Below are 13,254 nucleotides of genomic sequence, written 5' to 3'. Positions count from 1 at the left end.
TCGTGTAACTGTAGCACTCTCGGAGCTTATTGGAGAGAGTCCAGGTTCCAGTCCTGGCGAGAGCATTGCTCATTGTTTACATCCGCTGTTTAAAAAAATCCTAATGTCTCTACAAAACACATCAGATAAAACTTTTATTGTATATCAATCGTGTTTAAAGGAATCATTCATCCAATATCACACAAGGCATCCTAGGCTGTAATTTAGGCCCCAAGATAATTCCAATGTGTGTTTTCCTCATGTGTACCTTGAAGACGAGCCACTTTATCTCAAAAAAGACCTCCACGGGGCATCCTTTCCGTGTAGTGCCTAATGGCGGCGCACGTAATAAGTTTTAAAAAATTTTATTGTTTCTGTTCATTAGCTAGGTAAATAGGTATTCAGTGATATTTTATTTTTGAATTCCTGCATTTTTTAAGATATATATTATTTTGCATCAAATGTTTCAGTTCTTCGGAAATAATGACATATATATGTAGCTGCAAAACTGTTTTCTTTTCTCATTAAACACGATGTGTATCGTCATTTCATGCCATACCTAAATGAGATAAATACTGGAAAACGAATCTGTTTTGTGACTGGTTAAAAATTGATTTGTATTTAGACATAAATATATATATATATATATATATATATATTAAATATATATTAAATATATATATATATATATGTGTATATTTCTTCGATTGATTTAAAATATAATAAATCTAAAATAAGAAATATGACTGGCAGAAAATTCAGTAATACTACTTAGGGAACATCTAAAAATTTTTAAAAAAATCCTGTGACATTTAATGATTTAAAGTAAGTACTTAAATTTTGGCCAGTAAAATAAAATGCTTTGCATAGAATGCCCATGAAATAGAAAATATGCTACTTCATTCCATGTTATATACGTATTAGACATAATACGGGCTTACCTGCACATTTTACCATTTTTATATCACATTTACCATTTTTATTTCTTATAACATTAACTGCATCGATCACTTACAAATTCTCTTTTAGATATATATCTTAACAAGAAAACTGATTATGGCAATTATTAAAAGAATTAGATTCAAATTCAATTGGTTGAAAATTAAAAATTGTATGTCTAAGACTCAATCCATAAAAATTTTTATAGAGGCGAAAAAAATTCCTTAAAGAGGTGTAACATAAACACTTAAAAAACATGCTTACATTAAAATGTTCAACAATTCAAATTTTTTTTAAAAAGTGCTTGGATTTAAAAAGTAAATCTATTATCCAGAAGCGGTACAGAATAGATTATATTACGATTATTAATAAGCATATTAACTTCTGTATAAAATGCTTAGCATACTTGCATAAAGCATGCGAAGCCTTATTACTCAATTATTCTTCGTGTATTTTTTAAAATCATACAGCCCAGAAGCTCCTAAATTTGAGCCTATATATGTTCTTGCACTCAACTTTGCGTTTATCATTCAAGTGAATATTTTCACCTTGTCAATATGTGGAAAAGATCAAACGTGTATGGAGTGGTAGTGTTAAAAAAATGAACACAGCTTTTAATATTAAGAGAATGCTGGTCAGAGAAGTCACAGGCTATCTGCAAAACGATATCCACTAAAACATATAGGTTTTGCACGTTTTTATGCATATTATAAACTTTTTTTCTCAAAAGTTGAGAAAACTCAGAAATTTTGACTGTCAGAAAATGAGACTCGCTCAAAAGTTAAGTAACTTCTCTTTGCGTAACTGGTTAAATGATCATTACTTTTAATTATATTAAGATTTAATTTATTGAGGATAAAGCAAATATAATTAAGACACAAAATATACTTTCAGAAATGAGAAGTTCCGATATTATTTCTCAGAAATGTATTCAAACACTAAAAATTTTAAACTAATAGATATACTGAATGCAGTACAGGTTATCCATTGGGCGCTTGGGGTGGGCGCCCAGGGATCCGGTACAGCTGGACCCAACCAGAATTTCTGGTTATAAATTTCGACAGTTGAAGATAAAAATTCTTTAGAAAAATAGTAAATGATTTTGCGAAAATAATCCGCGACTCTCATCTCCGCATCCATGTCATATTGTCCGTTAATTTATAAAAAATTTCAGGTTTCAGGTTTCAGGCAGCTTTTCCATATATTCTAACTCTATTGCAAATTTATTTAAATGCTAAATAAAATATCGCAAAATCTAACACAATGATATTTTGAATTTTTCTATTGAACCTTGAATAGAAATAAACCCACTCATCGCTAGTGGGTTTATTTCTATTCCAGGTTCGAAAAAAGTCGTAAAATTTTATTAAAAACATAATTTTAATCTGTTTCTCATGCTACTATTTAGTAGGAGAATTATTTTGAATCGTGATTATTCACGCAATATTAACTCAGCTGCTATATAGAGACTACAAATAGTTACCATTTTTTAAATCAATAATTCAGTATAAGATAAAAATATATGTTAAATGCAGAAATGTACACTCATAATCCTTTAAAAAATCTTATTTATATGTCCTTATTTTTAATAACTTATGAAAAACATAAACATTAAGCTTCCCGAGCTTTTTAGATGATAAAATTCTATTATTATAATGTTTAAGATTAATTAATGGAATTATAATAATTAATAATATTTCAGAGATTCGTATATTACAGAAATCTTCAGATAATTTTTTAATGGGTATGACATTCGAGAAACATGTTCTCATTTTGAATAAAGTAAATCCAATCACATTTCCGATGAATAAATAGACTTTAATGGATGAATAAATAGACATTAAGCGCTGAAAAGGCAGTCAGATACTTGAAATGGGAGTTTGACTCACCGTAGACGTACAATCATTTCTGCTGACTCTTCGCATATTTATAGCGTCACAATAAACAGCGGGAAACTGAAGCAAATTTGAATGTTGTTCTCTTAGGTCGTTAGTGAAACTTGCGATCTTTGCTCCTTACGCTCTTTTAAAAATACAGTGCTTTCGAGTAGTACGCTTACTGCGCGAATAAATGCTTCTTGCAAGGCTTGGGCAAAATTAAAATCTGGGCTCCATTTATATAAAATGTTTCTGATAAAAATCTTAAATAACGCCGCCTAAAGGCTTTATTAGTTATAAAGAATGCAAATACTAATCCAGTGGTTTTTCTCAATCCTTTTTGCTTCACCCATGCTATTTCACGATTATTTGGCGATCACTCCCCTCCTCTCAAAAACTCAAAAAATACATATTCATTTATTTACATTCAGGTATTTTTTAACTTGTTTTATAAATTAAACAAGAAAAATATAGAAAATACTGATAAATAACATAACTTGAATAAAAGTAGTTTTTTATATTCATAAACAAAACATTTTTATATTCATAAGCTAAATATTACGTAAATAAAAGGCTGATCGTGTTTCCACCCTGAAACTATGAAATTCTGGTTGAGAACCCTGCACTAATAGAATGCTAACTAAAACAAAGGCATTTCTGGTATAAAAAAAACTATTAAACAGCCTTTAAAGTACTTAATTTTTCATTTTCATATCTTCATTTCAGAAACGTTAAAAATTCAAAATTTGATCAGTAATATCTTCCTAATCTAGCCATTGAAGTGTATCTATGGCAAGTATTGCTAAAGTGAAAAAAACAAGTATTAAAGAATATTCAGATAATTTTTAACGCAATTTAAAACAGAGAAAGATGAATGAAAATGATGATTAGATATTAAAAAGGAACTTATAACGAACTTTCACTTTCCGTATTCTGTCTTCTGCTGTGTAATTGGTAGCATGTCTAGCTCTTTGGATAATTCATGATTCAAATAGCGGCAAGGGCATAGCTGATTTTCCACATTTTTTGTTCCGAAAAAAGCAATCTCTGTAGTGACACCGGACAAAAAATGTTGTGGGTAATAATTCTTCGTACATGTGGTAATTGTGTCCATGTGGTGTATGCATTTATCATACTATTATTTCTTTTATTATTATTTTAGAATAATGTGTTAATTGACAACATTTCATGGACATTTTGAAAAGCTGGGAATCCTGAAGTCATTTTTCATGTAAATTAAGGTAGCTTCTTTGTCTTACACTATTTTGGCAGAAAGCCTTTCGCAAAGTAGAGGCAGACATAATACTTAAAACATTATACCATTATAAAAAACATAACTCATATTGCAATATTAAATTATGTACTAAAATTTATTATGAAATCATTTATGAAAAATTAAATTGGTTGGTAATTCCAGACACAATTTACTTTCATTAAATCTGTGTATTATTCGCAAGTTCTAAATATTAGACGGCAAAGCTAGCTTTTCTAGTTGTAGAAGCGAATGTGCCACTCCGGAAATCAACCAGTATAGTAGATAGCGTCGCTGACTGCCGTGCGGAAGGACCCGGAGAAAGCACGGAAGTTTGTAAATGTATGGTGTTGGTGTGGCATGGCGACACTCTAAATTTGCGGCGATCCAAAAGTCTTGTCGTGTGGTTTGTGGAAGGGAAGAGGGGTGTTTGTTCTCAATCAAAATTGGGGACGGAACTAAGCTAAATCTCACTTTCACCAGAATGGTACTCAAGGCTGTTGCTAATGGCAGGAGTAATCTAGCACTCCTTGCCATGAGGAATTTGTGGGCTTGGGCTGACTATGTCAGACAAATGAGCATAAGCAATAACAACAAAAGTGAATATGCAAGTTTTGAACACAGCAGCCTAGAACTCCCAATGGATGTAAAGATTTCAGCATGTTTATTCATTAGCTTTGTTTTCTGATACTACTTTATCCACTATATAGAATGATAATTCACCTATGATTTATGGTTTTGATTAGGCTGAATATGATTTTGAGGGAAATTGTTAAGATCATTCAAGTATAGAGGAAATTTTATTGTGATAGGAAGTTTCACCGATATTGTTGTGTTGATAGTACTTGAATTATTTTTATATATCCCCGATACAGAAATCGATTTTGAAAAACAGACCGCTCGATTTTGCTCACTTTTTATTCTCAAAAAAAGATGTAAAAAATGGCAGTATCTCCCTCATACTGAAACAGTAATTAATGGTGAACTAAAAAAAATTATCATTAGGTTACTTCCTTTAAACAGAATTTTGACAAATTCATCATTTCTTATAATATGGTTTTTAATCAATTTAACATTATTTAAATCACTAGGAATTAGTAAATGTACATTTTCATCGAATATATTTTTATTCTATTGTTACTTTTTTTTTTTTTTTTTTTTTTTTTTTTGCGTTTTGGAATCGAAATTTGTTTTTGGATATACACTGGATTTCAAAAACGGCATCGATTTTTTCGTATCAGCGTTATTTTTCGAAATATGACATAACCATCTTAGATATTCATACGGAATTTGTTATTTATGAAAACTTATTACCTTATTAAGGTATAGCATGGACAAGTAATAAAAAAATTACAGTGATATCTAGAATTATATTTCACGTATTAGGGCATACAATTGAACTAAAAATATAACTATTGTTTGTATGGAATTCTTACACTAGCAATTCACTTATTTAGATTTTATGCAAAATAGTTAGAACTATCATTTGTTTATGTCCCTGGATGTAAATATTGCAAAGTGTTTCAAGAGAAACACATTTTATACTTAATATATTATTAGAATATGAGGTAGAGAAAAAGTAGTAAGAAGTGAAATAAATGATTCACATAGATGTGGACATTGCATTATTTGCAATTTTTCTTAATGTTTCTTAATGTTAACTTAACGTTTCCTATATGAACAACAATCATGAATATTTGAAGAACACAACAAAGTGTTTTGTATGAGAGAAATGTTTTGGTAATAGTATAAGACAGGGCGCTTAGTTGCTAAAATTATTATGGAGACAAAATCGACTTTTTATTAGTTGTACATTATAGCCTTAATTGCAGCCAAGCAGAAGTAAACTTTTAATTTATGACTTTTGCCCACATAATTATTGTAACTACGGTGATAACTCGGAGACAGCAGAAATGCTGTTAGAGAAGCATAGCTTGAAAAATACTTCAGGAGCAGATTTAGCATATAGCTAATAATCTAAAAATGTCAAACATACGTATATATTTAAAAATTCATGATATATTCTTTTGTCGGGAACAGTACAAATGAAAATACATTCCCGATCAAACTTTTAATATTGATTAAAGCAAATATTAGTGTTATGTTATCATACTTACACATATAATAGAAATTTTCACCTGTTAAAAGATTTTATTGAAATATAGCCCACAAATAAAAGAAATGAAAAAAAAAATGTGCTGAATAGAACATTATAAACAAAATGCCCTACTAATAACGTTAAATAATTCGCTTTTTGTATTCCAGGGAAACAAAGCACTGCACGAAAAATGACTTTGATTATATAATAATAGTATGCATATTATGAAAAAGTAACAAAGGAAGTAAAAATTGCTTTTCGTTTTTATATAGAATTAAAAAATTTACATTGAGAAAATTTATCAGACGTTAAAATGTGATGAAAGTAAGTTGTCTCAATATGGATTAGAAATAAGAAGGCTAAGTAAAGAAAATAGCCTGTTTCTGTTATAATGCATTTCTCCCGCTTTCTAGCATGCCTTCGTGGTATAACGGCCAGCACACTCGGCGCGTATTTGAGAGGTCCTAGGTTCGAATCCCAGCGAAGGCCCTGCTCATTTCTTCGATTTCCTTGCTTCGAAATAACTTAATGTCCCCACAGTGGTACCCGAACTAAAAAAGATGGTGGATGATGATTCTTCACCACCAAGATTTGGAGACTGGGTCTCCTAATCTGCAGTCCCCCTTTAAAAGAGGGAGTATATAAGGTATTTCTCCCGCCTTCGTGGTGTAATGATCAGTACACTCGGTGCGTATTCGAGAGGTCCGAGGTTCGAGTCCCGGCGAGCGCATTGCTCATGTTTCAAGTCTCCTACTTCCAAATATCCTAATGTCTCTACACTGTGAGAGAAACATACTGTTACATATTTTTTATTTAGTTGACTATTTTTAGTATAATTGTAATTAATATTGTTTTATATCCCTGTGCAATGCAGCACGAGATTTATTTTAAGAGTCTCGCCGGAGAAATAAAAATACAGGAGCACGCGCATTTAACATGTAATAAATAGTAGATATCTCTTTATTTATTTTTAAATTGAATAAATGCAATTGTGTGCTAGCTGTAACTGTAATTCAACTTTTTTTCCTTTCCAGAAACCTCGAGGAAATAAAAATTACCAGAATGTTCTCATGCATGATTAAAAAGCTTTAAAAGCCCGGAGAAAAACATCTCAGTTCAGTTCTTAAGTTTTTGTTTTTGATTGTACCGAATTAGAAGTGATATCGGATTAGCGGATTAACCTTCTCTGCATTTTGGATTGCATTCTACAATATGTAACGTTTTGGTAGTTTAAAATATAACTTCTGTGTGATTTGTGATATTGTATGAATATCTGTGAAAAAACATTTCAGCATTTTGTTTTATTTTTTGTGATAAGAATAAATGTTATTAACTTTTTATCGGGCTAGTGCATTGTCTATTACAAACCCATATGCAAGCAACAATATTTGTTTTAATGAGTTAAAAAATAGCAAATTAAATCACACATGTTAAGTAGATTAAAATAGCAATTAGTGGTACAGAAGAAGTTACTTTATAACACGGAGCATGGCTAGTATTTTCCCTGTTAGGGAAATAAAAATTTTAGGCTACCTTTTTATAAAGAATTTCACAACATAACTGCCATACAGTAACGTGATGGTCAAGAGCATAATTTTGAATCTTGCTGCTAGAAAACTGAGATATATAGAATAATTTGATGATGAAACAATCTTTGACATTTAGTATAAAGTAATTGTTAAAGAAGAAGGGTGAATTTACTGAGAAAAATACAGTAGTTCTTTATAAAATAACCTAAACGGCGATCTGCATCCCGCTTGATTGACCATTGTTAGAGGCTTGGACTTTCACAGCTGGTAACAGATTCATCTTATAATTGCACCATATTATTTTTTCCATTCTTGAAGTTATATAAACAACGTCGTTTTTGTACCACTTCTACTCAAAGTACACTATGTGTTACGACAGCATGTTCGGATAGCAACTGAAATTTTATTTGATTTGAAATTAGGCAAAGCAACAAACACAGTTTGGAGTAGATTTCGAATAGAATTCTATCGGTCTCAGGTCCCTCTTTTTGTCAGGAGAAAAAAAAATGCGTCTCCTGAAGAAGACAGGCCTGTTTCTGATCGTCCTCAAAATCAATAGGGTTTTATTGAAAACCTACGCCAGACTAATGCTGCTGTTTTACCGAATTTTAAATTTTACATTGGTATTTTATCGTTTTCTCTTATCTTTATTACATTAGTATTTTTATCTTGCAGTTTGTCTAGATCTGTATTTTAGAGAGGGAAAACCCTCCAGTTTAGAGAATGCGATTAACCTCATTTAGAAAAACAACTCATGGTCACAGATGATTTTTAAATTCTGCGGAATTAGTTTTATTAGATTATAATATTGATTCATTATTGTCAATTAATCATCCAACAATTATAATGTGCTTTCAAAAATATTAGTAACTAGTGAGTAAAAATAGAAGTTTAAAAGTAAGTTATCACAATTTTTATTCCTGCATACTGAAAATCAAATCCATGAAAACGATTCTTCACACGTTTTGGATACACTGTGTTGTAAATTTCCTAAGAAATGAAGAATCACCTAATAAGTCTTTATTCCTTTTCCATAACAATGAAAGTTATAATAATTATCATTTAACTTTCTTTTAACAGTCCTTGGTGTTATCGTAAATAAAACTCGCGGAAAGCGCGTGTGTAATACATTGTATTATAACCATATATGGAGGAAATGGAAACACACAAACCTTGCCCCGATACTGCAGAAACGAGGACTATAGTAAGAAGACCAAATAAGGTTAATCAAAAACAAACTCGTTCTTAATCTGACACTGCATTAACAAGGACTAGATAGTACTGACCATATTTGGAATGCACATGTTCACTTCGAACAGCAATAAGGAGAACTTGCTTTTTCTGGCATGGAAGCGTGGCCGCAATTTTTGCACAAAGATGCACAGCCCATACACAGTTTTACACAGAAATAAACTACTTTTATTCATACCGAGGACATAGTCGGATTTGGCTCATAATTGGTTTCTACATGGATCCAAGGTCCCTGATTGCGATTCTGGCATTATTTCCAACCGAGGATGTTCTCGATTCTTCAAAAGTCCTCAGTCAGAAGGTGTGTATACATATTTCCATCCTCGATTTACACCCTAGCGAACACACAAAGAAAAAAAAACTAAAAACTAATCCGATAGGAAATGTCTATTTATATTGACAGATGTGTTCCTTTGAGCTCCAATTCATGATATTCCAACCGAGGATGTTCTTGATTCTTCAAAAGTCCTCGGTCAGAAGGTGTGTATACATATTTCCGTCCTCGATTTACACCCTAGCGAACACACAATGAAAAAAAAACTAAAAACTAATCCGATAGGAAATGTCTATTTATATTGACAGATGTGTTCCTTTGAGCTCCAATTCATGATATTATTAGATCATATCTCATCATGAGTTGATTGGCTAATTTCAAAACAAGACGATCTCTGCTTGGCCCTCTAAGTATTTCATTACTCATCAGCTGCACTGAAATGAATGAAATCTATTTGACATCATCTGAACCCTAAGCAAGCAAAGCTCCCCCCATCCTGGTTATTTGGCTAACTTTTGTGAGAATACAAATAATTGAATAAATTTTGATGCATTATTTTTGATTAAACTATCTTTTCATATAGTTTTATAAATGTACTCAAAAACAAACTGGTGTTATAAGCCATCAAACTTTACAGATACACTTACTCCAAAAGGTTTTCACAGTTTGGGCCACTACTGTAGGTTGAGTTTTTAAGAAGAAATATCAAAATATTTTGATAAAAGGAATTTATGACAGTTTATCTTTCTCATTAACTATTACTCTTTTTGTTTATTAAAATTAAACATTGGAGCTTAGAATTACGATAGATTGGAAAAATGTGTGTAATTAATATAGTTATGTATTATAATGTCCAAATGTACAAGATAATGACTTATTTTTGATGATTCATTTGTGATGGGCAATTTCATTTTTGAAGAGAGAAGTAAAACAATTTCTAAAATGAAGACACTCTTATCCCTAAATAGCACTCTTACCCCTAAAAGGTGGATAAGAGTGCTATGGATTGATAAAACCACATCAGTTATGGAGATAATAAAATACAGGGTGGTGCACAAAGTGTCAAAGCATTTAACCACACCCATAAAAATTTTCATGCTATAATTGAAAGTGCATTCGAGTCCATGGAAAATCGGGTGATGTCCAGAAAAGAATCTAATTTGCTGTGAAACGTTAGCAAATGCAGTTAGCAAGATGGCAAAAAAAGGCCAGTTAAATTTTGAATAGAAGGTGAAAGCTGCAATGTTTTTTGAAAGAACAGTGTTTGGTGATGGATGTTTTCATGCACACTTTGACACAGGATCAGCTATTTGCATACAGATTATGCACAGTTGTATCAGTAACTGGAAGCCATAGTCTCAGTATTGGAGAAGAACTAATAACCCCCATCAAATGTCTGCACAATTGAAAATGGCAACAGGTCTCTCTTTATATATCCACAGAGGTTCATGCAAAGCTGATCCCACCCATCTATGGACATGTTCCTCTTTTTCTTTCCAAGAACTGCAATTTTTATAAATTTTCTACCATTTTTCAGGTTCCTGACTTTTCAGGTGACTGATACAGCAAAAAGAATTCGCATTAAAAAGCTAACGTTACATAAAATCAATTGGAAAAAAAGGCTTTTAGCTAGGCACATCATTAGTGCAGCACTTCTAAATCTATAAGGAACAACACATTTGATTCAGTCATCTTTTGAGTACAAATAATACACACTGGTAGACAGTACTAAAATATATTTTTGCACATGCAAATTTATCAAACTTTGATACATTGCTTAAAGTAAATTTTCAAACAGTAAATAAATATATCTACCTCAAGATTAGAACCTAGAACATGCATAAAGAGACACTTCAATGGAAATAGATCCATTATTATAAAAAATCAGAAATCTAATAAAGCTCCTACACTGAATAATTAATAAGAATTAATAAGACTAAATTCCTATAAATGCTACTTCTAAACTTAATGCTCAAAGATGAACAGGAAAGCATCAGACTGTCTCCTGAAATGTATGAAGTCCTGTTTAAATTTATACCAGTGTAGGGATTTAATATTCCACTGTAGATACTAAATTTTACAATAAGGCATATTTTCCTGAATGAGATTAAAAAAATTTTAAGGCTTAAATTACAATCAAAGTAACAGTTCTCCAATCTTTCCATGTCATTCTACCTTTTTCTTTTTACAATTATTCTTGTAATTAATTATTTTGCAGAATCTAATAAAGCTCCTACACTGAATAATTAATAAGACTAAATTTCTATAAATGCTACTTCTAAACTTGTATGAAGTCCTGTTTAAATTTATACCACTGTAGGGATTTAATATTCCACTTCAGAATTGATCTGCTTTTTCTACAGCTATTATATACTGAAAACTGGAGGAAAAATAAAAATAATAATGCAAAATCTATACATTTCTTTTCATAATAAATAAAATAAAAAGGAAAAGTTGGAACTAAATATATGCCTCTATTTCTTGCATGTCTCTAACATTTAATCATTTTATTGACTATTTTAATTAATCTTAATGATTCTGAAATTAAAAAAATGCTAGAAATAAGTCAATTGGTCTAAAGAATACCTAAAAATAGGATATAATGACATGCATTATGATATAATTTAGAAATGTTTACATACAGTTCTCAAATGCACATACATACCTTTTTCTCATCTTCATCGTCATCGTCATCATCGTCATCGTCGTCATCATCATCGTCGTCGTCATCATCATCATCATCATCACTTCCTGAATCACTACCAGAATCATCTGATCCTGAACTCGATCCAGATCCAGAACCAGATCCTGAACCTGAATCATCTCCATCAGACTTTTCAGAATCGTCGTCATCATCAGAAGATTCTTCATCTGAACTCTCTGTATCTGTTTCTTTTTTAAAATTCTTCTGTATTTAAAAAACAAGTTTTTTAAACATTTGAAATGAAATATTGTAAATAAAAATTAACAAATCATTTTAGTTTGCTGGATAATACACACTAGAACATAAAATTTTTCTATAAATATGTGAATAACTTTAAAAGACTTCCTATCAAAGCCGTCAACAAAAGAAAAAAAAATCTGATGTGTACACCACATGACTTCCTTGTACGGAATATTAAATTATGCGCATTTTTTCTTGCATTTTATTTAAACTTATGAGATTGAATTAAACCTACTTCGCTGACAGCGCATAAACCACAATAGAATAAATGCATTCTTTAAAATTCACTCTGTTTACCATAGCGACACACTCTGGCGCTAGGTTTACTTCACAGTATTATATTTCGTTCATATTATAACTCTGAATGCACAAAATTTATATCATTTCAAGAATTATCTAATCGTTGCCACACCTTCTATTCAAACACTATAATAAAGCTAGAATGATGAATAAAAAAAATTAACTAAACAAAACAAAAAAGAAACAGTTTTTCACAGACGATTGAGTATTTCTCATTCAATTAATTCAGTTTTCACTTCGCGACAAGGCAAAAATACATAAAAACTCAAAATATCTGTATTAAAAATTACGAAGTAAATCTTAAACGATTATTTCCTCGAAAAAATTCAAGAAAGGATTAAGCATGATTTAATTGGCAATGATAAATTAATGCGTTATCTTTGTTGTTGCGAAGCTAAGTTTCTTTAGATTGGCAACAAATCCACTAGTCTCCTGTTTCAAATGTAAACATCAATGGCCGCCATCAAATTAGGCTTAGCGGCACTTAAACAATTTTAAAATTGTTGATAATTCTAAAAATATTACATACAGATTCACTAAAGGCATAAAACCCTTAACCGGGAGATAAAAACAACATAATTCAGTCAGTTTTAAAGCAAAAAATGTACAATTTAGAAACCTATAAGAGTAAAGAAACTGAGATCACTGAGCCGGGTAACAGAGTGGATATATTTATAAATATATTTATATACGTTTGGCACGGCCGATTGAAACCAAAATACGAGGTGCACATCTACATGTTATGGTAGTCTTATATACAAATTTTCAATGTTCTGAGGCTACTTGTTTTTGAGTTATGCGAGATACGTAC

General features: G+C 31.0%; 1 protein-coding gene across 1 annotated transcript in view; it reads right to left on the bottom strand.

The window, feature by feature from the left end:
* Positions 1-13,254, bottom strand: part of LOC118189371 (nucleolar transcription factor 1-A-like) — a 142,473-nt gene that overhangs the window by 23,044 nt on the left and 106,175 nt on the right. Inside the window, exon 16 of the mRNA XM_085811378.1 lies at positions 11,865-12,107. Coding sequence (XP_085667504.1) covers positions 11,865-12,107 — 243 coding nt within the window. The remainder of the gene's footprint in view (positions 1-11,864; positions 12,108-13,254) is intronic.

Source organism: Stegodyphus dumicola, chromosome 2, assembly GCF_044657685.1.
Source record: "Stegodyphus dumicola isolate Sdum_Otavi_A_Nest chromosome 2, ASM4465768v1".
In the NCBI taxonomy this organism is placed as follows: Eukaryota; Metazoa; Arthropoda; class Arachnida; order Araneae; family Eresidae; genus Stegodyphus; species Stegodyphus dumicola.
The sequence above is the reverse complement of the archived record's forward strand: the minus strand, read 5'-3'. Positions and strand labels throughout refer to the sequence as shown.